General features: G+C 30.5%; 3 protein-coding genes across 4 annotated transcripts; 2 read left to right on the top strand and 1 right to left on the bottom strand.

Moving 5' to 3' along the window:
* Window positions 1-8,723: 8,723 nt before the first annotated feature.
* On the top strand, window positions 8,724-10,613 carry LOC113872829 (transmembrane protein adipocyte-associated 1 homolog). The gene is made up of 6 exons (XM_027510666.1): window positions 8,724-9,093; window positions 9,493-9,684; window positions 9,772-9,934; window positions 10,014-10,116; window positions 10,210-10,291; window positions 10,396-10,613. Exons 1-6 carry the CDS (start codon window positions 8,827-8,829, stop codon window positions 10,471-10,473), a joined length of 885 nt encoding a protein of 294 aa, XP_027366467.1. The 5' UTR covers window positions 8,724-8,826; the 3' UTR covers window positions 10,474-10,613.
* Window positions 10,614-13,067: 2,454 nt separating this feature from the next.
* On the bottom strand, window positions 13,068-15,255 carry LOC113872851 (acyl carrier protein 1, chloroplastic-like). 2 transcript variants are annotated; one of them, XM_027510702.1, is made up of 4 exons: window positions 15,086-15,255; window positions 14,222-14,332; window positions 13,555-13,677; window positions 13,068-13,414 (listed from the first exon to the last, which is right to left on the bottom strand). In XM_027510702.1, exons 1-4 carry the CDS (start codon window positions 15,155-15,157, stop codon window positions 13,286-13,288), a joined length of 435 nt encoding a protein of 144 aa, XP_027366503.1. In that variant the 5' UTR covers window positions 15,158-15,255; the 3' UTR covers window positions 13,068-13,285. The 2 variants fall into 2 exon arrangements, with proteins under 2 accessions (XP_027366503.1, XP_027366504.1); XM_027510703.1 differs by having other exon boundaries at window positions 14,222-14,334; window positions 15,097-15,255.
* Window positions 15,256-22,880: 7,625 nt separating this feature from the next.
* Window positions 22,881-27,240, top strand: LOC113872404 (vesicle-associated protein 2-2). The gene is made up of 9 exons (XM_027509936.1): window positions 22,881-23,068; window positions 23,164-23,361; window positions 23,486-23,556; window positions 23,643-23,724; window positions 24,229-24,344; window positions 24,441-24,611; window positions 24,991-25,536; window positions 26,293-26,370; window positions 26,781-27,240. Exons 2-9 carry the CDS (start codon window positions 23,310-23,312, stop codon window positions 26,889-26,891), a joined length of 1,227 nt encoding a protein of 408 aa, XP_027365737.1. The 5' UTR covers window positions 22,881-23,068; window positions 23,164-23,309; the 3' UTR covers window positions 26,892-27,240.
* The last annotated feature ends 71 nt before the right edge of the window (window positions 27,241-27,311 follow it).

Below are 27,311 nucleotides of genomic sequence, written 5' to 3'. Positions count from 1 at the left end.
GTCTTCAATTTGAGGTAAGGGAGACTCTACCCTATCTCATTATGTTTAAATGCCATGTAAATTACTACGCAATGCCAGTGGATGGTTTGGAATGTGTGTGTTTGGTAGAATTGATTATGATGAGATTGTGGTGGAAAGATTGAATAGAGTATAGTGTGTATGATGGAATAAATTGATGAATGTGAATTATGTTGAAATGTTGTGTATATGGAATAGTTGTGCGTTAAATTTAACACGACTAAATGTAGGCATTTGTGCTGTGTACTGTGAATGAATGTGGGCTTGTGTGTCATGTGAGAATGTGAATATCGTATGTAATTGAAATGTGTGTGAATGAAGCATGTTAAATGTGGTTGTGAATATGTTATGAATGGTTCAGTGATACACTGGAGGTATGGAAGATGGAGACGATAGAAATACCTTGGGGAAGAAAGAGTGGTGGTGACACCATCAGTGAACGTGAGTGCACCACATGTTACACACTCTCCTTTTGACTAGACATCTGACCAACACCTTTGTCAAACGACTCGTGATCACACACGTGGTATCTGTGATGTGGGGATAACTGACGACCATCCATGGTGTGAAACTGTGATCACAGTACCACAGTGAGCATGACTGCGTGCAGTGAGCGCACCGATTATGAATTGAAATGAATTGCTTGAAGCCGTTGCTTGTGATTGACAGTAATTAGATAGAATATGTGAGAAATACATGTGGAGTATGTGAGGTGAGTCTCTTTGTTTGTGTGTGTTGGATAGAGTAGAGTACTCACCCTTACATTTAATTTTTAGGTGACCAAGACGATCAGCACCAAGCTCAGTGAAGGAATGAATGAAACTGCTATAGGGCTTAAATTTTATCTTCAATTACGAAGTAATTGAATTGAACCTGTAGCAGTTACTGATATAAAACTTGCAATCCCTTATTATTTTTAAAACTTTGATGAAACTCTTTATTGAGAACTTATATTTAAATGAAATTTTAATTATTTTCATTTTTGTGAAATTTATTATTTTTTAAATTAAATTAAGGTGTTACAAAAGGAGTGAAAATACTTTTTTCGAACTCTAAACCCTTCAAATCCCAAACGGAGGATGCCTCGCTGCAGCAAGACCTCCTCTCGCTACAGAAAAAATTTCATACAAATCTGCACTCTGATTTCTGTAGAATCTCATTATAGCGAGACCCTCTCGCTACAGCAAGACTGCTCCCAGAAATGCACCCTCCTCTGTTGCCATCTCGCTACAATGAGAGCGCAACAGAATCATGCTTCTCACCCAGGGCCTTCTTGCCACAGCGAGAATTCCCTGCAACACACTCTTTGCCCATATTTCCAATCAATTTCAAACACACCAAATTATCAATCCACAATTAATATCCACAATTATACTTATATATTCACCCATATAGATTCACACGCATATACATATATTTACATACATACATCTACATCATCATATAAATCAAAATGGTGCATCCAAATACCACATACGCTCATATATGCACGTCCAAATAACAACTCATGTATTTATATTAATGAACACATATTATTACAAAAATTTGGAGCATTACAAAGAGACGCAATGCGACATGGTACATCAAAATCAATAAGAGTTTGTTAGAAAATATCCCAACTAATATTGTAGTAAATTTTCTCATTATCAATTTTCAAGCTCACTATTTCTTTTTGGCTTTAATTCTATGCATGTATAAGATTTCTTAGGTAACCAAAGTATTCTCTATTGTTCCTCTACCTTGGATGAAACTACTCTGAAGGAGACATATCAATTATCTAGGAAATGTCAAAGACAATTAACAAGGACTATAGTGAATAAGCCACATTATAAAGACTTATAGGTCGAAAGTCCTTAAAATAAAGTGAATGATCAACTTTAGAAATAAGGTTAATGAAAATATGCATGATAGGTGTCAAATCCTACAAATTTGATCCTACTTTTTAAGAGATTTGTAAATATAAATAACTAGGGTTGAATCCACAAGGATTGGTAAAGTTTACTTCTTAGCAAAAGTGAAAAATAGGTTTTGTAGGAATTGAATTGAAATAGAGAAATAAGCAAATAAAAGATTAAGAGATTTAATGGATAAATGCTAGCCAAGAAATAATGTTAGTATTAAGTCTTTGAACTCATCATCGACATCCAAACATCATTCCTTTATCCTTTAATAAATTGGTTATAGTTACTAACAAGCTCTAACAGTCAATCTCCACTTACTTTCTTGATAACCAAAATAAGCTTTTTGATTATTTCCTTTATCAATAAACAACTCTCGAAGTGCTCTACAGATTTAATCTATTGATAACATTAAGATTCAAATAAATCCAATTCTAGCCAACAAGTTCATTCAAACTAGATTATATGCTCACATAACAATAGACCAAATACTTTATATTGAGCCTTGTTATTTTACTACTAGTTATTGAAACATTTAAACAATTACGGATCTAAAGTCTCAATTAGCAATATTATACTTTATTAACGTTGCAATAGGCCTCTTTACATCAATCAACAAAATAGAAATAGATGAATATGTTCTGAAGGCATACAAATATATATATATATATATATATATATATATAAAACAAAGAAAGAAATAATTCAAACAAGTTGCATGATTCTTAAAAAATCAAACCCTAATTATCCTTAAACTAGAAAACGAGTTTAGTTATCTTAGGTTTCTATAAGAAACCTAGGGTGAAAACAAAAGGAAGGGAGATTACAATTTGCAAACTTAAGACTGATTTCATCATCCCTCCAAAGCATCATCCCCTGTTATTCCTAAATCTCCTTAAATAGACTTAATCGAATTATTTAATTATAAAAATTATGAACAAGATAAAGTGATTAAAAATCCCAAAATTGAGAAATAAAGAGATAATATCTTAACAATATAATTTGTATATCTAAATAGAACATATATCTAATTTAGTGCATTCTTTAAAAGAGAATAACCCCCATCCTCTAATTTACTTAATGTGCGAAAGTTATTCTTGCCTTACTTATTATGGGGTGTGGGCATATCACTACTTCAATAGCTCTTGCATAATAGTATGGTCATTCTATGACTTGATTTTCCTATTTTCCTGAATTATTTGAAATTTTTGCGTTATTCCTTTTCTTTTATCTAACACTTCAGCCTATCTTGTAAAATATAGAATATAACATTAAGACATCAATCTCAAGTATTTAATCAATTTATTTAACATGAATTAACACAAAAAGTATCAATAATAATAATTAGTTTTCAAATTATTTTAATTATTCAAATTTGTAAATATGTTGTTGACCCATTTTCTAGGCAAAAGTCTAGCGATTGATTAAAGGAGAATCAATAGAAATTTGTTAGCTTGATTCACTCCTAAATAAAGTATGTTAGCTTGCATATTTATACTAACAAAACCTAATAACATATTATCTTTGAATCTTCTATATGGTATCAGTCAGAAACGATCCAGCCCCCTCTCTCTAAGGCAGTCGTTCCTCACCCTAGTTACCACCTCTGTCTCCAATGGCCAGCGATAGCACCTCCCAACCCTCATGAGCCATCCAAACCCTTTGCTTGTATCACTCTTATCAATGTCACCAAGCTTATTCCCACCACTTATCTTAATTGGAAACTCTAAGTTGAAGCTTTCCTTGATGGCTATGATCTTTTCAAATATCCAGATGGATCTTTTCCCACGCCACTGGAATCCATCTCCACCATTACAACGCCTCCAACGACGACCTCAAATCTTGCTTATCAGACATGGTGTCGACAGGACCGCCTCATCTATAGTGTCTTTCTCACCACTCTCTCCAACGAGGTGGCCTCCTTGGTGTCTCAGACAAAGACCTCGCATGATCTTTGGACCCTCCTCAAGAGCACCTATGTCAAAGCATCCCGCAGTCATCTCAAGCAACTAAAGGAGCGTCTCCGTACGGCTTCCAAAGGTACCTAATCCATCACAACCTATATGCATTCTCTGAAGCAAACAACAGATCTCCTTGCATCATTTGGATCTTCTGTCTCTGTTGAAGACATGACTAATCATGTCTTGCGCGGCCTAGACGACGGCTACAAAGCAGTCATTGACGGCATGACTGCAAGGGACACCTTCATTTCCTTTGATGACCTTCTCGAGAAGCTTCTCATCCAGGAACTGTCCATTGTTGCTCCTCAAAGACAGACTTCTGCTCTTCTTACAACCTTGAATGCTTAGGCTTGGCCCAACTTAAACAACAAGTATCGATTTGGGCAATTCTCTGCACAGTCACATCAACGCATTGGCAATCACAAACCATTTCTAGGCTGATGTCAGTGGTGCAACGTCAAAGGAAATGTTCTATCTCAGTGCCACACCTTCAGGCAGCAACATCCCGGTGTCCCGCTGCCCCCTTGGGACTCTCCGCCTTACACTGGACAACCTCAGATCAATGCTGCAACTACTGGCTCATCTCAGACTGATTTTTTGGTTGACAGTGGAGTCACACATCACGTATCCAATGATCTTGAAACTCTGGCACTCCATCATCCTTACACTGGTCTTGACTCCCTATTTATGGGTAATGATTCAGGTTTAAACATCTCTCACTCTGGAACACTTTCACTTAATGATTTATCTCTGTCTAATGTTTTGTGTGTTCCTTCCATGAAACAAAAAATCATTTCTGTCTCTAAACTTGCCCAATAAACTAACTCTGCTATTGTTTTCCTGCCACACTCTTTCTATGTGAAGGATTTACAAATGGGCCAAACAACCCATAAAGGCTCATGTGCGGATGGACTTTATCTCTAGCCCGCCTCCTCACCTTCCGTCCACACAGTCCGCATGCATTCCTTTGCATCATGGCACCATAGACTTAGGCATCCTTCATCTTCTATCTTCAAATTTATTCAACAACATTTTTCTTTGGGCTCAAATAAATTCCAGCAATCAGATTGCAACTTATGCCAAATTAGCAAAAGTCACAAACTTCCTTTTCATGAATCCACTCTTAAATCTTCTTATCCATTGGAAATAACTTTTTCAGATGTATGGACTTCACCTATTTTATCAATTGATGGTTTTCGTTACTATTGCATGTTTGTTGATCATTTTACTCGCTATATCTGGCTCTATCCAATGAAACGCAAATCTGATGTGCAAACTATATTTCCCAAATTTAAATCGTTCATTGAAAATTTCTACCACGACACAATAAAAATCTTATACACAGATAATGGTGGCGAATATATTGGTCTTCGTCCCTTTTTAAGCAATCATGGTATAAGTCATCACACCACCCCACCTCATACACCTGAACACAATGGAATATCAGAACGCCGAAATCGTCACATCGTCGAAACCGGTCTCTCTTCTCCATTACTTAGGATTGCCCCTCACCTATTGGCCTCACGCCATGACCACCGCAGCCTACCTCATAAATTGCCTCCCCGACTCCAATTCTTAGGTACAAATCACCCTATTCCAAACTGTTCCACATTAGCCCAGATTATCATAAGTTAAAATATTTTGGATGTTTGTGTTTTCTCTGGATTAAACCATATGCTAACCATAAACTTGCGCCAAAGTCTGCTATGTGTGTTTTTATAGGTTACTCAGCTGATCAACATGCATACTTGTGTCTCGATCCCAAAACAAACAGGATTTACACCTCTCGCCATGTGAAGTTCGTCGAATCTGAGTTTCTGTTTAGCCCCCTCGTAGCTCAATCCAATCTAGGTGCAGAGCAACAAACAAGCCCACTTCAGATCTCCATTTTACAGCCTATAAACCAACCCGCGGAAATTCCAACTCTAAACCCATCAGAAGATTTCTCCGCTACCCCTTCCTCTCCATCCATCCCTCACTCACTGGATTCGCCCCAATCCTCACCCTCAAACGAACCCACCACCAACACCACTCAATCTTCCCCTCCAACCCCACAACCATCCCTACAACTTTCTGTCCCACCATCTCATCTTGTTCCCAACCCCAATGGCGGCGGGATCATCACCCGGTCTAAAAACAACATTGTCAAGCCCCTCAAAAAGCTTAACCTTCATGCCCGATTGTCCTTTTCCATCAAACCCAGCACCATCACCTAAGCTCTTCGTGACCCTGATTGGCGCTCTGCCATGCATACCGGATTTGATGCCTTACACCGCAACAACACTTAGGATCTTGTTAGTTGGTCCTCTGCTCAAAATTTGGTTAGCTATAAATGGGTATTTCAAATCAAACGGAATTCAGATGGATCGATTGATCGTTACAAGGCCCGGTTAGTCGCTAAAGGGGTTTTACCAATGCCCTGGTTGGGACTATACAGAAACATTCAGCCCAGTCGTTAAATCGGTGACCATTCATATTGTCCTAACACTTGCAATTCGCCAAGGCTGGTCCATACATCAACTTGATTTCAACAATGCGTTCCTTCAGGGGACGCTCAAGGAGGAGGTCTTCATGATACAGCCACCTGGTTTTGTCAACAAAAACTTTTCTGATCATGTCTGTCGCCTCAAAAAGGCACTTATGGGCTAAAACAGGCACCTCGCGCCTGGTACATGGAGCTTCGAGTATTCCTGCTCTCCCTTGGCTTCGTCAACTCAACTGCAGATGCATCTCTATTCATATAGCAAAAATCGGGCATTACATTGTACTTATTAGTATATGTTGATGATATCATCGTCATAGGGAGTTCTTCTGCAGAGTTGTCCAAACTCATTGCCACACTTGCTGCTCGTTTTTCGTTGAAAGATCTTGGCTGTCTCAGCTATTTCTTGGGTCCTTTCCTTGTTCACAGAACTTGGTCACACGCCAACAGCCAATCAGGTTATATATTGTGACAATCTCGGTGCCACAAATCTAAGTGCTAATCCTGTCTTCCACTCTCGAATGAAACATATTGCCTTAGCCTACCACTTTGTCTGAGAAAATGTTCAACATGGCAAATTTCGAGTGTCTTTTGTGTCTACATATGATCAACTTGCTGATATTCTCACAAAGTCCATGCTTTGCTCCTGGTTCGAGTCCTTACTGTCCAAGTTGCATCTCTCTTCTAGATTATACAACTTGCAGGAGGATATCAATAATAATAATTAGTTTTCAAATTATTTTTAATTATTCAGATTTGTAAATCTGTTGTTGACCCATTTTATAGGCAAAAGTCTAGCGCTTGATTAAAGGAGAATCAATAGGGATTTGTTAACTTGATTCACTCCTAAATTAAGTCTGTTAGCTTGCATATTTATACTAACAGAAACTAATAACATATTATCTTCAAATCTTCTATAAAAAATATGTACGAAAGGTACATTGTCAATGCATCAAATGAGGGTCTACAAAACTAAATTGAAAAACATTCACTATCAATCTTCAGAGATCATCCTTAACTACTTCCCAGTAAGATTTATTAATAAATTATTAGAATCCATTTGATTCAGGTCTTGTAAGTATCCATACCAAATATTGTACTTCGCATTTTTTCCTTCAAGATAAGATTTAAAAGAACTAACCTTCCTCTTAAATTTTAAAAGAGAAAGATAATGAAAGTCAAACATACTCACAATTAAGAGAAACACAAAATAAATTTTTGTATACCTTCAAAGCTTCCAACTTGAGGATGTCACTATTAGTGCACCAAACATCTCCTGAAATATGAAAACTTGTATATTATTACATTTTTGTTGAATTATTGTTTGTGTATGAATAAATGAGTGTTGCAATTTTCAAATTGGACTCACTTAGTTCTTTTTGTAATTTATTCTTCAAATAATCTAATTATGTTCTAAAATTATGAGATCATTTTATTTGAATATCATGTAGTCAAGAAAGAATGTAATTCTTGTAATAAAAAAATATTTTCAAAATTTTATCATTAAAATGAAGAGAATAATCATGTTTTAAGTGTGACAAACTATCTACTAAAAAATAATTAATATTTAAAATAAAAATTAAATTTTTTATGTTTTAATATTATAAATATTAATTTTTTTATCATATTTTTATGAATGCATAACAGACAATATCAATAATATTAATAAAGACAAAATAAAGAAACAATATTTTAAGTTTTGTTAACATTATTTTCTAATTGAAACTTTATTTTTAATAATTGAGTTTGCCTTTAATATCAGCTTATAATTACAAGTATAAACTTTAATTCAATAAAAAAAATAACAACAAAAATATCTAAACTGAAAAATTATTTTACTATATTTATTAAAATTCTTTTAAAACTTTATTTAAAGAAAATCAAACATGTACCATTTAAACTAACCATATTTAGTTTTTTAATGTATCTTTTGTTTTTAAATATATTTTTGTCTGTGATATTTGTGACACAAATAATTATTTGTTTTCGTTCTTTATTTTTTTAAATAAATTTTATTAACTTCATTATTTAAAATTGAGTTTAAAAATGTAAAATAATATATATATATATATATATATATTTAAAAAATGCATTAGTATAAAATTTTTAAAATGTCAATGCTGTTAATCTTAATAAATATTAAATAATATGACTAATTAAAATGTTGTAACATATTAATTTCTTATAAATCATTTTAGTAAAAAGGAATAAAACTACTAATTCATAAATAATAAAAAATTATAAGAAAAACTCAAACGTCTAAAACTAAAAACATATGTAAATCTACAGCTAATTAAAGTATTTCTATTACAGAGGAACAGTGGCCGTGGACGTGGATAAACAATTAGGGGAAGGTGGCCACGCAAAGCATCTTATTCCAATTCTCCGAATTCCATTCCATTTCAATTTTAATATTAGGATTAGGGATTTTATTTTTCTTCAGAAACAAGTTATCAGTCACACAGAAATGTTGGAGCAATCGGTGCTGACAATAGGAAATCAAGGGTCAAAATCAGTGTTATCAGGGGGATTCCAAGATTGGGTGTTTGAGTGCCATGGCTTTTTCCACAACGCGGTTTTGATCATCGCTTCCTTTCTCTTCGTCTTGTTCTTAGCACTCCAAGCCAAACAGAGCTTCCTCAAACTCTCTCATGGCCGCTCTCACATCATCATCTCCTATTACGCATGCCTCTGGCTTGTCAGCATCCTCAATCTTATTTGGTGCTTTTCCCAGGTACCACAATTTCTTTAATCAAGCTAAAAAAAAAAAAAAACCGTGAGATTGTATGTGTATGAGAGTTTAAAAATCTTTACTAGTCTCTAAGTTTATCGAAATCATTCACTTTAGTCTCTTTTATTGACGTTATTTTTACTGTCATCTTATGCTATAAGTAATCAAGTGAATGCTATTTTATAAAGTGAGGACTAACAATGGATTTTTAAATCCAAATAACTAAAATGCACGGTGCTTGCAATCTCAAGACTAATTTGAGGGTATACTCTCTCTTTAATCAAGCAAAAAAATGAATATTTGGGATCAAATTTAAGTCTACCATATTTTGTTGTATAATGCTATCATTTTTTGTGACTTTTTACTGGCATTGGTGAATGGTCAATTTTTGGGTTGATGCAGGCATGGGAGTGTTCTCCTGGGAAGGACTTTGCGTGGAACCTGTTGTCCCTTTTTACTACTTCTGGAATGTTGTTTCTAGAAGTGAGCTTGCTGGCCTTTTTGCTTCAAGGGAATAGTACTAGTGGCTTAGAAGCGTTGACTAGAACTTTTGGTATATCAGGGATCATTGTTGGTTTTGATATCTTGTTGAAGGTATTTCTTTGGTTTTCTTCTTCTACAAGCATTCTTCTTCTCCTTGTGGTTGTTATGTTTGAATTCTCGCACTTTTTACCTTGTTAGGCTATGTATCTGTTTGCATTTGGGATTCCAATTTTCGTCAACAGCGGTTACCCTACTCCTCACGTGAAGTGGAACTTGTGGGTTGTCCACAAGCTTTTACTCACCCTTGTTTATGGCTTCATTTTGTTTATGTATCATTCTAGGTGGAGAGAAAGGTTGCCCGGTAAGTTAATTGCTTGCATTGTTATATTGTGTGTTTAATTAGTTTTATGATAGCAGAATTTCTCGTCCTTTTTTTGCAGCGAGGCCTGCATACTACAAGTATGTTACTATTATGTTCATCTTGAATGCAATTGCATTGTTTGCTTGTGGTATTACTGGAAATGGTGCTGCCTTTGGTTTCTGGTTAGATGCTTCTATAGCTTAGCAGAAAAGTTATTCTTTTGAGCTTTTTACTTTGGCATTTTTCTCTAAAGCTGTGTTTACTTTTGTCAACAGGTTATACCATTTCACAGTTGTATGTTACCATGCCTTTTATCTTCCCCTGCTGTATATAACATTTCTGGCAGACTTTTTTCAGGTCATAACATCCTGCATTTAGGGTTCAGCTTTTACTATTCTAAGCTTGGTCTTGTTTCCTTCTATCATTGATCTGAATGATTGTTGTTATTGTGTTGATTACAGGAGGATGATTTGCACTTGGAGAATGTGTACTATTCTGAAATGAAAGATGCTGGTTTCTTCGAAGCAGATTGGAACTGATGTGATATCAACTGCTAGATTAGATTAATAAGGCCTCAATGCACTAATTGCACGGTACTCGTTAACGAAATATGTAAATAAAGAACTATATTAGTAAATCGCATAATATATAAATTTTTATAAAGAAAATGTTATTGGCCACAAGTTAAGGCTATTTATGGTAATACAAGCTGAGGATTGTAAGCTTAAAGCTTTATAACAATGAAGCTAGTTGAAAATTGTAGATTTTTTAAAGTTTATAACTGCATAAGTAGCTTATAAAATTATAAAATTAAATTATTTGATAAATTAGTTATAAAATTAAAATTATTTTTATCTAACAAAACGTACTAATAATTATTAATATTAAAAAATGAAAAATAAAGGACTGTTCTGAAAATAAAGAGAACAAAATGGTAGTATGATTAATATATTAGAGTTTTAATTGTGTGAAGGGAGATAAATTGTCTTTTTTAATAAAATGAAAGGTAAAAATGTAATAAAAATGTTGATAATTTGTTTTTAAAAGTTAATCCTCTTTTTAGATGATTTTTAAAAAGTTTATGTGAATTAGCTACAAGTTTTGTTTATAAACATAGCTTAATAACATATGCATGATTATATTGAAAAATTCTGTTAATGCAATGAATCAATTTCTTGCATTGATTTATGCAGATATGTTATAGCTTACATTACATTTCATGTTGCATCTTTTACCCTTGTGTTCAAGAGATAGAATTTTTTTTTTCCTTTTTTTACCCTTCTTGCATGACACTTGTTCTCCTCACTTACGCAATTTTTTAAAACTAAAATATCTTATGGGAAACTAATGTTTTACAAATATAAAAATAAAATTACCCCAAAGTCTTATATAAAATATTAACATTTAAAAAAAAATAAAAGCTTCATTTAGTTAAATTACATTTTCAATGAAGGATATAAATGTCGTTATAATAAGACGTCACAATTTTCTTTCTCTTCACTTTCTTCTCATATTCTTTATTTATTTTTTCGAATGAATTAATTCTACCTGACAGTAATAGGGAGTGCATGCTAATATCTTAATTACAAAGGGGTCCGGAATTGCAGCAATGAGCAATGCTCATAATTATGAAGCAAATATACATCATCGCATTCGCTGCTCGATAAGGGAGGGATCTCTTTCCTAATTTGAATTCGTACATCATGTGCACAAAATTCATTGGAAGAAAAGGGAGCATAAACAAGCTAATTACGTCTTTAGTTTCACTAAATATTTTATCCGTTTGTATTTTTCTCATGCTCCCTTGGTTACCACACAATACGATACAAAATTCCTAGAAAAATTAGAGAGCCTCAAATTTAATTAAAATTGATACTCGACTGAACTTCTAATAAATTTATAATTAGACCCTCTTTTATATTTTATATATTGATGTTTAACTTTTATTTTATTTAAGTTTTTACACTTATTTATATATTAATTGTACAGTTTATATAAAAAAAATCAAAACTAGGTTTAAGACATGTTTTGAGCCTAAATTAATTGTAAAATAAAGTTTTGTAGCAGTCAGTAAACCCAGATCCTATCATCAAGCACGTTAGTGCTTTGAGTCCATACACAGTTATGCTTACAGCCTTGCACGATCGTGTTCATTTGCGGCAAACCCAATAAATGAAGAACTTTTACCCTAAACCCTATTAAAGAAAGACTTCAGACATTTTATTCTACATCTTTCTCCTCGATACACATTTCATCTTGTTTCTCTTACACAGAATCATTGACATACTCTTCTTGAAAACCAGAAAATCATCTCTTTCTAGTTTGCTTTTTTTATGACTTTGTTTACGATTGTTTTAATTTTTTTCTTTAATATAAGTAACTAAGTTCATAGTTAAGGTTATAAAAATTATTGTTCATTGAATTTATAAGATTTTAAAGTTTGAATATATATTTAGTTTCCATTCATAATTAGCTTTTATTTAATTGCACATAATTATAATTCTAATTAATTATATCATCAGACAATCATATCTCGATTAATTAATAGATCTATAGAATAAAAAGAGTCAAAGAATAATGTAAACCAAATTAATATTTTTTTTCAATCGTTATTAAATTAATAAGTTCATAAGTATTTTATACTTTCTTTAATTGATGTCTTACATGATTATTAAGGACATTAATTTAGAAAAAAGAATAATAGTATTGCATAATCATTGAGTATTAATAGTATTTGTATGAATGATTAATGATCACAAAAAAATCAAATTTAAAGTTAAACAAAAAAATTAAATAAAAAAATCTATATACCCTAAGTTTCTCTCCTATAAGTCCAGTCAAAATATGTATTATATTATTTACTTTTATTTATAATTAATTTTATAATTAAATTCTGATTCTTACTTAATTTCACATTTTTTAGGTTCAAATAATTGAATTAAGAAATTTTTAATAATTAAAAATCAATTTTTGTGAGGCAATATTTTAAAAACTTTTTTTAAAATCTTTTATTATTTTTGGTCGGATTGCAAGTAAATGATAATAATTATAACAAAGACCACTAGAATTATGACAATGACCAGTGTACACCGATTATGGAGCAAGTTTAAGCGATTGCATCCTCTCTGCTCAACAGCAGTAAGTATCATTGCCATAATTTTACAAGCCCTTGCGAATGCAAAAAACCACGACCTTCGTATAATTCCCCCCGCTAATTTGTTTTTCTTTTCAGACCTATGAAACAAGGCAACAGCAGAATATGCAATTCAAACACTCAAGAGTCAAGACACAACTAATATGTTTAACTAAGCATGTCTACTAGAGATGTTTTTCATCTGGTACATGTTTACTCTAAGGACTCTGTTTACTGATGATCTCCTCAATAAGATCTGCCGCTTCCTGAACTGTTGTGATGCTCTGTGCGCTATCTTCTTCTACACTGATACCAAATTCCTCCTCAAGCCCCATCACAATCTCAACCTAGAGGGCATAGCATGTAAAAGTAATTCACAACAATCAAATCAAGTGTCTTCGCCATTAATTTATACTCAGATTTTGGTAAATAAATCCAAGGAGCATTGAACAGAAGCAATTGCACTGTCTGGCAATATGTTAATTACCGTGTCAAGTGAATCAGCTCCAAGAGCTGCAAATTTTGACTCGCCAGTAACAGTGGAGTCATCTGGTATAGCCAGCTGCTTCCTTACTATTTTGCACACCTTTTCTACAGTCCCAGGTTTAGCCTACTCAATGAATCCAACAAAAGCATGAAAACATCAGATATACAACCCCTCCCCAAATACATGTATAAGAAAATAAGATGTGTGATACAAGATTCTGAGGTTATAAAATATGGGATTTGATTCTTCTAAAATGGAGGAGTGCACTTTAAAGAATAAATAGCATTTATAATCATTAGTTAGATACTTAACAGTTTAAATTGTAATGAATACACACTATAACAAATTATGTAGTTGTTAAAATCTCAATCATTGATATATTAGTCAACAGCTATAACTATACTTTATCCTCTAAAATACATCTCACTTTAAAAGAGCTAAATTCTAAAATATGTATGCTACTTCATCTTTATATTTTTCTGCGAATATACCTTTTCATCTTTCTCATCACAAAATCTCTTAATCTATCATTGTCCCAACTTCTCACTGTAAGACTTCACGAGGTGTAGTCCATACAAATTTCTATTAACGATAGTTTCAAGCAGTCTAGCACGCAGAAGTAAAATTTCTAAAAGAAGGCTGAAGCGTGTCACTAATAGTTACATACAGCGCAGGAAATTCTAAGACGAACTGAGCGTGGCTGCAAGCTAAAAGAAACATTCCTTCTCCCAATGCTTGAAATTGAGCTAGACCTTGGAAAAGCAATTGAATTAAATGCCTGTTCAACATATCCATTCCAAAAAACTTCATCAAAGAACAAAATAAGAACTAAACACTAATGCCAGTTTTCACACTAGAAATATTGTGAACTATTGGAGAGGATCATTTGTGTTGTTCTGATGTGCAATGCAGGAAAACAATACGCAAAGTATTTCACATATTTTTGTCCATAATTTTCAGCTTCAATAATAAAATTGGATTGGCAGCCATAAAATAGTTTTGCAAGCAGAGTTAAGTTAATCACATAATACAGTTTCCAAATTCATCGTTCATTAAATATAAAGCAAAAATACAAGCACTAAGCCACTTTCTTAGTCTGTTCTGTATCGTTCAATAGATGAAAATCTCAGGAGATACATTTTTACAAATTGTAAAACAACACAAAACATCAATTACGAAATCAACCAGATTTTGCCACGAAACATGTTATATTATAGTGTTCTACGCAAATCGATACACACGTAGTATCGTTGCATTACATGCAAACAATATTTGACAAATTAGAGAAAAGCAGTATCAAATCACAATCAACGAAATATGATCACGTTCTAAACCACAAAACACAATTTCAGAAAAAGAAACTCCGCATAAGTGGAATAGAAAAATAGCAAGTAAGAATAATAATGAAAAGGAAACAAATAAAAAGAGAATCGGAGGATTTGAAAAAGCGAATAAAAAGAAGAGTAAAGGAAAGCGCAGAAAAGCAGTTATACAGAGAAGGTCCATAGCGCGAGGAAAATGGAAATGATACCAATCTGCGATTGAAGTGAGGAGAGAGAGAGCGTAGAGAGAGTGATGCTCCGGTGAGCGTATTCGTCGTCATGAAGATTGGCGCAAAGATGAAAAGAGAATCAGAGAATTGAGAAGGTGGCGGAGAATGCGAAGAGCGTGAATAGTGTTTGCTTTAAGGAAACAACAAATACACAGTTTCGTCTTTGATTCTTGACTCTCACTTCCGAGCTGAAATACTCCTTCTCTCTCATTTGGGCCATCCCATGCTCCACTGTGGAGCCCAATTCACAGGACCAGGAGGTGCGTTATTTCGTGTAGGGATTTTTTTAAAGGTAATTTCTACTTACCTTTTAGACATTTTATGCTATTTCACACTTAAAATAATTAACAAATAATAAAACTAATGATTTAATTAGAAAATATGTAAATATTTTTCAATTTTTAAAATATTAAAAAAATTAGGCTGTCAATCTAAAACAAAAAGTATATAATGTTTTTTTAAATTTATAGTACTGTGATAAGCATATTTTTTTAATTTGTATTGCATTAAGTTTTTTTCATTTCTAAAAATTTAATTTTAGAATTAAAAATTTTGAAATAGTGTTCTCGAAATTAAATTTTGGAAATAAATAGAGCATGATGGTGTGAAAAGAAAGGCCCTAAAATGATGGCAAAAAATATAAGTTTTGCAATGCAACAGCTTTAACTTTTGACTGTGAATTATACATATAACTGCTAATATGCATTGGGCCAAATAAAGTACAAACGAGAAAGTAAGGCACGGAGCCCAACTGACCCTACAGGAGTTGGGTTAAAATTTTGAAACTACCTTAATTAGTATGTAAAGAATGGATTTGAAAAAACATTATAAATCTTAATTTATATTGACAATTTAAATAAATTAAAAAGAGATTATTTTTCTATATTCATTAAATTATTTCAAATGCCCCTAAAATGATAAAAATGCATGTAGAAGTATAACTTTTTGGTGTGAATTTCACATGTAAAATTGTGATGATGAAGTTGAAAGAATTGACATTGGTTTGGGTTGCTTAGTTGAAGAATTGGTGTTTGTTCTTTATGATCATTTAATAGGAGGGGGGATAAAGTTTTGGCACAGTTGTAGCGAGTTCCCTTGTCATGTTTTGAATTTGAGGTTTGCATGTACGTTTTCATTTGCCCCACGGTAGGTTTGGAGAAAGTGTGGTGGTAGCTTTAAAAAAAATAAAGGAAGGTCAAATGTTGTTTTCATCATAGTCCATTCATGTTTTGTCATCTCAAGTCTCTTTCAGGTTCAGATTTCTCAGCTAATCTCCCGGTTTCCTTCATTTTTGTTATTCTGAAATTAATGTCCAAAACAGGTGCACTTATTGTATCCTGATGTTAACCCTCCCTCTGTCAATGCGTGAGCCAATTTAAACTATATATTTTTTATTGAAATGTTTTTTTATTAAAAAGTATTAAATAAAATAAACCTTTATTAACGTTGTTGTATATATTTTTTTTATTAAAAAAATATGAGAATCAGTTTTTTAATTGCAAAGCAGATAGGTTCTGAGCAACTTAATCTTGATCGTAAAATATACTCTACACTCCTCTCCCTTCTTATAATTATAAACTATACTATAATTTATTATTTTACAATAAATTAACTTATTTTCACTGGACTTACTTAAGTTAGTACTAGATAAATTTATATATTTTTTTAAATGATTTTGTTAACATTAATTTTTAATTAAGATTTATTAAAAATATAATTTTTATTACAAAAAATTATTTATTAGGTTTGTTTATTTTGATATTATAATTTTTAATAAAAATTTATTATTTCTAGTTCCTTCAAATTAACTTTGAGAGCTGAAATTAATATTTTTTTTAAAAAATCCATAGAAAGGATAGAGGTATTAATTTGTTTTAAATATTAATTCTATTTTAAAATCGAAAAAAATTATGAAATTGACACTTTTTATATACAAATTTTAGTTATGATTTATTATTTTATGAAGAGTTTAATTATTTCTACTGGATTTGCATTCTTACACAAACTTACATTACTGTCAGAAAGGGTTACCATTGGTTGAAGCAGAATTGAAAATGGATTTGGAAATTAACGCTTTATTTAGATATAAAAAAATTAAAAAATATATAAAAAATTAATAATATTATTTACATATTAAATCTTCTATTATCTTTCCTTTTTAATATTAAACATTCAAACAAACAAAAATTAATCATTCTTTTTCTTTTCTCTTAAGTCATTTAAATATTTTTTTCCTCTTAACTTTTAAATAAAGCGTAAAAGTACGAGAAAAAACAAATTTTTCTTCTAACTTATTTTTCGTGGTTCTATCCCTTAACTGTAAGATTTCATTGTAATATAGATTTCTCTTTTTTGTGTACCCAATCGTCAAAAGTACTGAGGAAAATAAAAAAAAATAACGAAGTCTTATATCACTCAAACAAAACTGTCTCTTATATAAAAATTATAAAATATCCTATAACTAAAACTATTCAATATGATATCTTGTAAAAGCAAACTATTTGTGAAGGTGAAAATTGTGTAAAATAATGTAAAGGTGAAAAAAAAGGACAAACTTGAAACTATTGTTGGCAAATTAATGTAGTTGCACGACATCGAAAGGTAAAAGTAAAATAAAATTGGTAAAAGCTCTTCGATGATCAGTATTATGCCTTCATTGACCATTCCGTTGATAATCATTATTTTGCTTTTTCTCTTTTGACACGCTTTTACTTAATAACAATCTACATTTGCATATTAGACAAATTACAGTTCATAACTCATAAGTTTGTTAAAAGAAAAATTAATGTGATGGAACTATATGTGCATCATATTGGCCGTCATTCTACTTTAACTTAATAATACTTATTTTCTTAAAAATAATTTAAAAGAATTGAACTTATATTTTATTTAAATTATAAAAGCTAAAATTACAATTAAGTTTTCAAAAATTAAAAGAGGGAATTAAATTTGAGGAAACAATAAATTGTTAAAATTTTAAAGAAATTTGAAGTTAAAATATTAAATTTTTACATACTTAATATGAATAATTTAAGAAATATTTTCAAAAAAGTACTCTCTTTGATCTATTTTATAGGATACATTCTAGAAGATTTTAGTGGTTATTTTTGCAAGACACTTATAGTTTATATGATGTATGTATTGTATTTTTTTTCATTTGTCCTCAATAATAATGTTATTGATAAGCTAAATTGAAATTAATATGAAGAAATTTTGATATTAAATTTTTAATGATATTAAATAAAAGTAAAATTATCATATTTTAATATTTATAAAAAATAACAAAATTTTACTCTTTTTTTTTTATCGATTTGTATTGTTAAATGTCTTATACAAAGGATCAAAGAGAATAATATTTTTAGAAAATATTTTTAATTAATCTTTTTAAGAAAAAAATTTCATGACCTGATTAAGAAATTAAGAATTTGACACAGGTCAAAAAGATTTTGTAATATAAAATATAATTATACGTCTCAATATTTGTAAACATAATCTTACTTTATAATATTTATTTTATTTTAAACTTTTATTACTAACTCAATATTATAAACCTAAAGAGTTATTAAAATTGAAAGTTTATAACCATCAGCACCACATATATTAATTTCTTTTAACTTTAATTTAATTTTTAAATGAGCATGAATGTAGCCAAAATATGTTTAAATTTTTAATTTATTTAAATATTTATTCAATAAATAATAGTTTGTATATTTTATCACAAAATTTATTAAAATAAAATAATAAAGTGTGTTCTTATAAGCTAAATTAAATAACTTATTAAAACAAGATGGACTAAACTATTTTTATAAGCTTTTCTTAAACTATTCCAAGTGAGACTTTATTGATGTAAACAAAATTTATCACAGCAAATTCATATTTTAAAAAAATACTTTTAAAATAATAATATTTTTAAGATATAATATTTAAACCAAACGTGAAATTAAAATATTATTAAAAACATAATACTTAAAAAATACTATTTCCAAAAACCAAACGTTGGAGGGACATGAACGTTGAAACGAGACACATTGTTTTGTGTTTTTTTTTTTTTTTTTTTTTTTTTTTTTGTGCTTAAAACGGGACACGTTGTTTTGTTTTCTTCGTGCCGGAAGCTGAAAGGGGATCCTTTGGAATTGCACGTGTAGGTGGCTACACAAAAGAGATCGTCACCCCGCAAATTGGAATTTTCTTTTACTAATTTTATTTTGGCCTTTTCATAAACATCAAACCAAAAGCTGTCTTTATTCACTGGAGTTTATTTTAAATTTATAATTTTGTTAATATCAACTTTATAATTAAATTTAAGCATATAAATTAATAATTTTTTATTAAAAATATATTACAATATTAAAGTTAGAAAAATATATTAAATATTATTATTTTAATAAATTATTATTATTATTTATTATTTAAAAAATCAACTCTTAAAATGTTATTTTTTTAAAATTTATATATGTATTACATTAAAACATCATAAATAAGTTCATAAAAGGGTTATTGAATTTTTAAAAATTTGTAACTATAAATTAATATTTTTTAAAGTATTTAATTTTTTTTTTGTTAAAATAGATATTCATTACACTTTATATATTTAAGATAATCGATAATGTGATATCCATGGATCATCCTCTAATCTAATTTATAATTTTAAATTTGAGTATCAAATATATCACTTTCAATAAAATTACATATATTATGTGGCGGGTAAATGACATATTGTTAATGAGTGAAATAATTTTTTAACATTTAATATTATTAATCTACTTTATTTTTGGTTATAATTAAAAATATTTTTAAAATATAAAAAATTAATTATATTAATTATTAAAATATTAATAAAAATAATTATTGAGTTTTAAATAAAAGACAGATAATAGAGATAGAGACAGTACTTTAAAAGCAGAATAGTAGAAGGCCGTTGCTAATGAATTGGAATCAAAAGGTCTACTTTAAGATAAAGCTTTTTAGAAAAATTAAGGCATTAAAAAACATGAAAGGTCTCATGCAATTAACAATTATAGAACTAAATTAATAAAAGGATTTACATCGAGAATAAATTTGACAATAACATTTGTTTTTCAAATGTTAAAAAAAATCACATTAAAGCACACACAAAAAAAATCAATACATAGTTAAAAAATTGAAACTGCTACATAAACAAACATAGTATATTGATACTGTTAGAAAGTCGACAAATAAGATAAATTGGATAGTAAAATACCCAAATATAGACTCGTTCAGTTAGTAAATCTCCTTTTTCAGTAGGGGTATTTTTTTCAGCAGCCACAACCCCAAAAAGTAAAATAAGAAGTCGATTATTAGAGTTCAGATCGGATAAATTTATATAAAAAATAATAATAATAAAAATTTGTTATAAATTAAAATAATTAATGTTTTTTTTATTTTTGAGAAATTTTTTATTTAGATTTTAAAAGAAATAATTTCTAATTTATATAAAAATATTAATTTTGATAATAAATTTTGTTATTTTACCAAAACTTGTCTAAGTTTACGGAGGATTTGAATTTGGATAATTAATAATAAATAAAATGAAATTATGGGAGGGATAAATATTTGGAAGTGCAAGCAAGATCTTTGGATCTTTGACAACGGCACCACTTCAGCAGCGTCCTTTAGTGGCAAAGATTAAAAAGAAAAGAAGGAAAAAGTGCGTCCCATTCCATGCACGATCAGTTTATCACGTTTTCAATTTTTAATTACTGAATCGGCTGAGCCAAGCTAAAGAGCCAGACAGCTAGCTACAGTGATGAACACCATCGTTACTACCCACGATAGAGTGCTGATAATTTTTTTAATATTAATTTTTTCTCAATTAATATTAAGTATAGTAAAATAGTTAAAAATCATCACTAAATGATTTTTAAAAAATAAATTTTAAATTCATATCTTTCATATATATATATATATATATATATTAACTTATCTTTAATTATCAACATTGTAATATTTTTTCTTTTTTTCTTTTAAATCAAAAGCATTTCACATAACCTTTGTAACTTAGAGCTTGAGATTCAATTTTAATTTAAAAAGTTATCTGTACATCAAAATAATATGTTATAAATCAAATTAAATTGAGTCGCAAAATATTGGTTCTGTTTAGATCATTTATTTATTTATTTATTGTTAAATTATTTTATTTTTAAATTTTAATCTATTATTATACAAATTTTAACTATTTTTAAATTTAAGAAAGTTATTAGCTCAAAAATTAAAATGAACTTGTTAAAAATAAAAATAGAAAAAAATAATGATTGAAATGAAAAAATTATTGATAGAGAAAAAATAAAAACATTTAATTGAGAAAAATAAAAATGTAAAATAAATAAAAGTGACACACTTCATATTTATATAATGTTATAATAAAATTGAGTAAATAAAATAATTTTTATGTGAAAAATATAATTTAAAATAATATAAATGTGATTCAATTTAGTTTGATTTGGTTCAGTTTTACATACTTTATTACATACTTCTTGAACTGTAATTCTTTTAACTTGAAGGTAATGCCATTATTTTTAAGGACAATATAAATTACTCTTATAAAAATAAGGAGTTTATATCAAAGAATAAAATTTTAAAAAATCCATTATATGTTTATATAATATAATAAAATTGAGTAAGAAAATAATTTGTATATAAAAAATACAATTTAAAAATAATATAAATACAGTTCAATTTTGTTTGATTTAATTTTAAATGTTCTGTTACATATTTTTCGCACAATAATTTATTTTAATGTGCTAGTCATTTTAAGGATTGGCACATTAAAATTTAAGGATAATATTAATTAGTTTTGCAAAACGAGATATATTGAAGAACAACATTTAAAACACAAATGTTAGAAATACAATTTTCTAAAAATATTTTTAATTATTGATTAAAATTTATTAAAAATATAAAAATACAAAAGAGAAGTATAAAATTAAGGGATTAAAAAATTAAAATTTACATTATTTTTAAATTTTTAATAAAATTTAACTAATAATAAATAATATATTAAAAAGTAAGATTAATTTTTTATATATGATATTTAAAAATAATATATATGAAAAATGATATTTTTAAAAAAATTAAAAAAATACAGGGTTTAACAATATTTAATGTAAATTAAAAAAAAGAACAAATTAAAAAAAAAAGCTCGCCTAGAACAATTTTCAAAATAATAATAAATTTTAAAAAATTTTCATATTTTTTTAATTTTACAAAAAAAATCTAATTTTTTTAATTTCAAAGTAAAAAACCATACAAGAAAGTAGACCCTAAAAAAGTATTAATGACGTTTCTTAATTTAAAATTATTATGTCAATTAAAAATTTAAAGATAAATTTAATTACTAAATTTATTATCACAGTTTTAATTAGTATTCTTAAACTAAAGATCACACTCTTTAATTGTTATTAAAGAACTATACAGTTTGTTAAATAATTGATTTTATATTTTCATTATTTTAAAAATATATAGTTTAATTAACTTCTAAAGAGTAAATCCTAAATTTCTATTATTGGGTGTTGTAGCCGAGCTGCGCCGGGCCATGGAAAGGAAAGGAAAAAAAAAAAAAAAAAAAAGCTTCGTGTCGGTAAAAGGTCAGTAGCATCAACGTCTTCCATACAAGTCCCTTTCCCTTCCGATGCTACGTGCTCCTCACTTGAAAAAGGGGTCAATTTCGAAAATTATAAAAAATAAAAAAGAATTCACAACAATATTTGAAGAAAAAAGCGTTTCTGTTTTCCTTCTTTCCCTTCTTTAGTTATTCAATAATCCCACCATTGATCGCTCTGATTCGAAGAAGATCACGATTCACACGCTTATTCCCATCCAATGCCTCCATTCTAAGCATCTCTCTCTTTGCCTAGTTTAAACGCTGTCGTTTGTTCCGCTTTCCCTTTTATTCTTGTTCGGAAAAACGACTCCTACTTGTACTATTATTGCTTCGCGGTGCCGGTAAGTTCTCGCTCTATTTTACGACTTCATTTCATCTATAATTTAATGCTTTATTTCCTTTTTCTTTTCCTTTTTTCAAATTTTCTGTTTTCCAGTAAACGAGTTCAGTTCAGTTGAGTTGACTCGTTGAGCTGGGACGACTTGACTCGTTCTCCTCTTCTTCTCTGTCTTCTGCGTCGAATCGAACTGCTTCAGTCAAACGCTGTCGTTTTAGGTGTTGATCTCAGCCGAAGGAGTAATCATGAGCAAAGCTCCACTTCTCGAAATTGAACCCAAGGAACTCAAATTTATGTGTGAGTAAATTAACAAATGCGAGTGTTGTTATTTATGCTCACGCATGCTGATGCTGTTGAATCTATTATAACTTGTGCGTTTGTTTGATCAATTGGATAAAGTGCGCGATTTTTGCCTTTGTAGTTGAGTTGAAGAAGCAAAGTTCATGCTCGGTTCAATTGACTAATAACACCTACCACCATGTCGCTTTTAAGGTTTGAATACCATTCTTTTATCCCCATTCGATGGTGTTTGGCATAGTATGCTGGAGAGATTGATTGTTTTGGTTTGACATATGCAGGTCAAGACGACGTCGCCGAGGAAATATTCAGTGCGACCAAATGTTGGGGTTCTCATGCCAAATGCTACTTGTGAATTCATAGGTATATCTTCGTCTTTTGTGAGTTTGTTTGTTGTTATTTATTAAAATTTACACTTTGACTACTTGTTTTATGGTTTTAATGAAGTCTTTTTAAAATGAATTTTATGTGACTGGACGAGAATATTCAATTCTACTTGTTCTGGTCGGTATCTGAAAGAGGTGTTTGTGATTTCCTGATGCAACTGGATCAAGTTCATTATTTAAGCTCTCTTGAGAGAGTAAGTTTAATAATTGTGGTGGATAGATGCCAAATGGCCTGAATTTGACACGTTAGAGTTTTCTTTCAATACTTAACTTTCCTTTTCATGTTTAAACTGTTGTAATTCGAGCTTAACTTATCCTTGCAGATAGCAGTTTTTGCATGAAAAATAATTTAAGGAATATCGGTTTTCCATAAACAATGAGTGAAGTTGAATCCACATATATGGGAATTAATTCTAGCATCCCAGCTTCTGTTTTTCTCCTTAAGTTTGATTTTTGTTGTTTTTATTTTTGCATCAAGCAGTTACAATGCAAGCCCAACGGGTAGCACCAGAAGATATGGTGTGCAAGGATAAGTTCTTAATCCAGAGCACAATGGTTCCTGCTGAAACAGCCAGTGAAGATGTTACTTCCAGCTTGGTATGGATATTTATTGGACTGTGATCTTATACTCATGAATGTTTTATTATTAATTTTTACATTTTAAAATATTTTTGGTATTTTTTGTAATGGCAGTTTGTCAAAGATGGAAGTAAATACATAGAGGAAAATAAGCTAAAGGTGACACTGATCAGCCCTCCTGAGTCACCTGATCTCTCACCTATTAATGGAGACTTCAAGAATGGTCTTGATTATGAAAAAATTCCAATATATAGTAAAGATGAAATCCAATCCCCAGAACCCATGGTCAGAGGAAACTTCACTAATGTTTAGCTTTGAATTCTTTTCTTTCCTTCACTTCTTTTTCTTTCATAGATATTTCAAATCCCTGAAAATGATAATTGAATTTCTTAGTTACATAATTTAAGGGTACATCAGTTATTATTTCTGAATTGTTATTTTCATAATTTGAAAACTACATTGTTATAAAGTTGCAGACTGTCCACAGCTTCCCTGCTTCCTTGAGTCCCTTGGGAATGCATTCTTTGAACATGTTATATGTGCCCTTTTTTTTGTTGTTGTCATCTTTGTTGATGTTGGTAGCCTTTGTGCATGCATGGATTATCAATTTTACATATTCAATTTATACTCTCAAATGTTTTGTTCTGTTCCTGGAATATTTCAGGTTCTTAAAAATCCAGACATTGTTCATGAGGTATTAAAGCTTGAAGAGGATTCAGAGTTGAAGCTTGAAGAGGATACGGAGTTGAAGCCAGAACATGATGTGGGGTTGGACACTTTGAAGGTTGTAGGGGAGCCAATAGAAAAAACTGGGTTAAAAGTGTCAAAAAATGAGGAGTTGAGCATAATAAAGGATGTTGAGGAACTCAAGCCACAAAAAAAGTTGGAGTTAGAAGTGTCAAGAGATATGGATTTGAACAATGTAAAGAATGCAGAGGAGCTGAAACCTGAAAAAGCAGCAGATTTGCATGTGTCAAAAGTTCTTGATTTTGGCACAATAAATAATGTAAAAGAACTGAAGCCAGAAAAAGAAAAAGAGTTAAAAGTGTCAAAAGATATGGAGTTGAAAACAGTTAAGGATGTTGAGGATCCAAAGCAAGAAAAAGAAGCAGAGTTAAGAGTTTCAAAGAGTGTAGAGGAGCTGAAATTAATAAAAGCTATTGAAGAGATGAAGTTAAAACTAGATGGACTTGAGTCAAAATTAAATGAGGTCAGGCATGCCACCATTCTTTTGCTGTGAAAATTTTTATCTTCTTGCATATGTAACATGCTTCCTTGCAAGTTGCATGTTGAAACAAATTTTCTTTTGAACGGATCAAGAATTGGTTATTAATGCCCTGTCTTAGCAATATTTTTGGGCGTATGTTTTCATTTGAGTGGTTTTGAAATGATATTTAGACCCTTTTCAGCTCATTGTAATATTTACTAGCATACTTGTTTACATTATACAGATTTCCAGATTTTAGCATGATTGTGATTATTAATGAACATATTTGATTGTTAGGTACATTGCTTTCTCCCTTCCCTTCATTCTATGAAATTGTATAGACATGGTTTGTGATCTGCTACATTGTGTATCATAAAATATGAGTTGGAATTAGAAAAATTACAGAGACAGCAAGGACTGCCTTTTTTTTTTTTATGTCTTTTTGGATGTACATGGGTGCACTGTGTGGCATGATTAAGGCGGCCCACAACGTGGTGTAACTGTATTAACATATTATTATGTTATGCCTTTTTAGACTTTGACTAGTTGAAAGCTCCTGATGTTCCTTTGGACTCAATTCTATGTGAAAACATTTTTCATTTTATTGCATTTGTTATACCACTGTCCACTGGCAATGAAGCAATGGAGCATACGGGTTTCCTCATTAAAATGAAGCAAGAGTAGCAGTGATTCTTGAGTTTTATGCTAATCTGAATTGATTTCACTAAAGTGATGACAATGTTTTCTCTTCCTTTGCAGTCTGGAGTAACAATATCAAAGTTAACAGAGGAGAGGAGGCTAAGCATTCAAGAGACAAAAATCTTGCAAGAAAAATTAGTAAGCTTGGGAATCACTGTCTAGTTTACTATTGATGGTTTTTTGGCCTTTATTCTTTGGTTCTTGCCATAATACGTGATATGGTTTGCTTAGCATAAATTCTGTCATTTTAGATATTGAAGTACTATCTAGTCATAGGATGGTCATTTAGTTGTTCTGGAGGATGTGAACCAGGGGGAGAGGGGTTTACCCCTAATATAATTGTAAATTTGCAATTTAGATTGGCGAATTTACATTTTACTTGTTGGGGATCGATACAGATGTTGCTTTGCTGCTTTAGAATTCTTTTCCATTTACATGCTTGAACTTTCGCAATTTCCGCTGTTTCCTCTTTTGGGGTTTCTCTTTATCATTGTGTAAGACTTGAGTAGATTTCATTTCTTAAATTCTGGGTTGTATTATTTTTGCAGGCAGATCTTATTGATAAAGGTCCAAGAAAAGTTCAAGTCGGGTTCCCACTTTTATATGTCTGTATGGTGGCGCTAATCTGTGTCATTTTGGGATACCGATTACACTCTTGATGCCTGGGCAGTCAATCATCTGCAGGAAGCTACTAACATTTTAAATTTGCTCAAGTCTGTTAATAACAAAAGTTTAGGCATAAATCCACTTTATAAAATGTAGTAGTAGGGGATCTGTATACTTGAGGGTCGATGATGTTCGATCTGATCTGTAGTCTATAATCATGGACGTCTGTGCATTTGTACATGCAGAATTGCCCACTTGTAAAAGTTCATATTAATATGAGATATATGGAAGTCAAGTAGATGAATTCTGTGGATAGTAGAAAACTGGAAACTGTTGGGTACGCTACTTGAGATTGTTCATTTCTCTGTAATCTCGACTTTGATCAGTGTTTCTCTGTGGGGTGGTGGCATGAATGTTTAAAAAAGTATTCATAATTGCTGAATTGTCTTTGAAAAACTAGTTGCATTTATAAT

Source organism: Abrus precatorius, unplaced genomic scaffold (assembly GCF_003935025.1).
Source record: "Abrus precatorius isolate BTA unplaced genomic scaffold, Abrus_2018 Scaffold7, whole genome shotgun sequence".
Classification (NCBI taxonomy): domain Eukaryota; kingdom Viridiplantae; phylum Streptophyta; class Magnoliopsida; order Fabales; family Fabaceae; genus Abrus; species Abrus precatorius.
This window is presented reverse-complemented; position numbering and strand designations above follow the sequence as displayed.

What these genes read in the sequence shown, in the direction of transcription:
- LOC113872851 (XM_027510702.1), bottom strand. Translation starts at nt 15,157, where the DNA reads ATGACGACGAATACGCTCACCGGAGCATCACTCTCTCTACGCTCTCTC. An exon ending in CTCACTTCAATCGCAGATTG is followed by an intron (nt 14,333 to 15,085) that starts GTATCATTTCCA and finishes TATGTTGAACAG; the next exon opens with GCATTTAATTCAATTGCTTT. An exon ending in GTCTTAGAATTTCCTGCGCT is followed by an intron (nt 13,678 to 14,221) that starts GTATGTAACTAT and finishes TTCATTGAGTAG; the next exon opens with GCTAAACCTGGGACTGTAGA.
- LOC113872829 (XM_027510666.1), top strand. Translation starts at nt 8,827, where the DNA reads ATGTTGGAGCAATCGGTGCTGACAATAGGAAATCAAGGGTCAAAATCA. An exon ending in GTGGAGAGAAAGGTTGCCCG is followed by an intron (nt 9,935 to 10,013) that starts GTAAGTTAATTG and finishes CTTTTTTTGCAG; the next exon opens with CGAGGCCTGCATACTACAAG. An exon ending in GGTGCTGCCTTTGGTTTCTG is followed by an intron (nt 10,117 to 10,209) that starts GTTAGATGCTTC and finishes TTTTGTCAACAG; the next exon opens with GTTATACCATTTCACAGTTG.
- LOC113872404 (XM_027509936.1), top strand. Translation starts at nt 23,310, where the DNA reads ATGAGCAAAGCTCCACTTCTCGAAATTGAACCCAAGGAACTCAAATTT. An exon ending in AAGATGTTACTTCCAGCTTG is followed by an intron (nt 24,345 to 24,440) that starts GTATGGATATTT and finishes TTGTAATGGCAG; the next exon opens with TTTGTCAAAGATGGAAGTAA. An exon ending in TCCAATCCCCAGAACCCATG is followed by an intron (nt 24,612 to 24,990) that starts GTCAGAGGAAAC and finishes GGAATATTTCAG; the next exon opens with GTTCTTAAAAATCCAGACAT.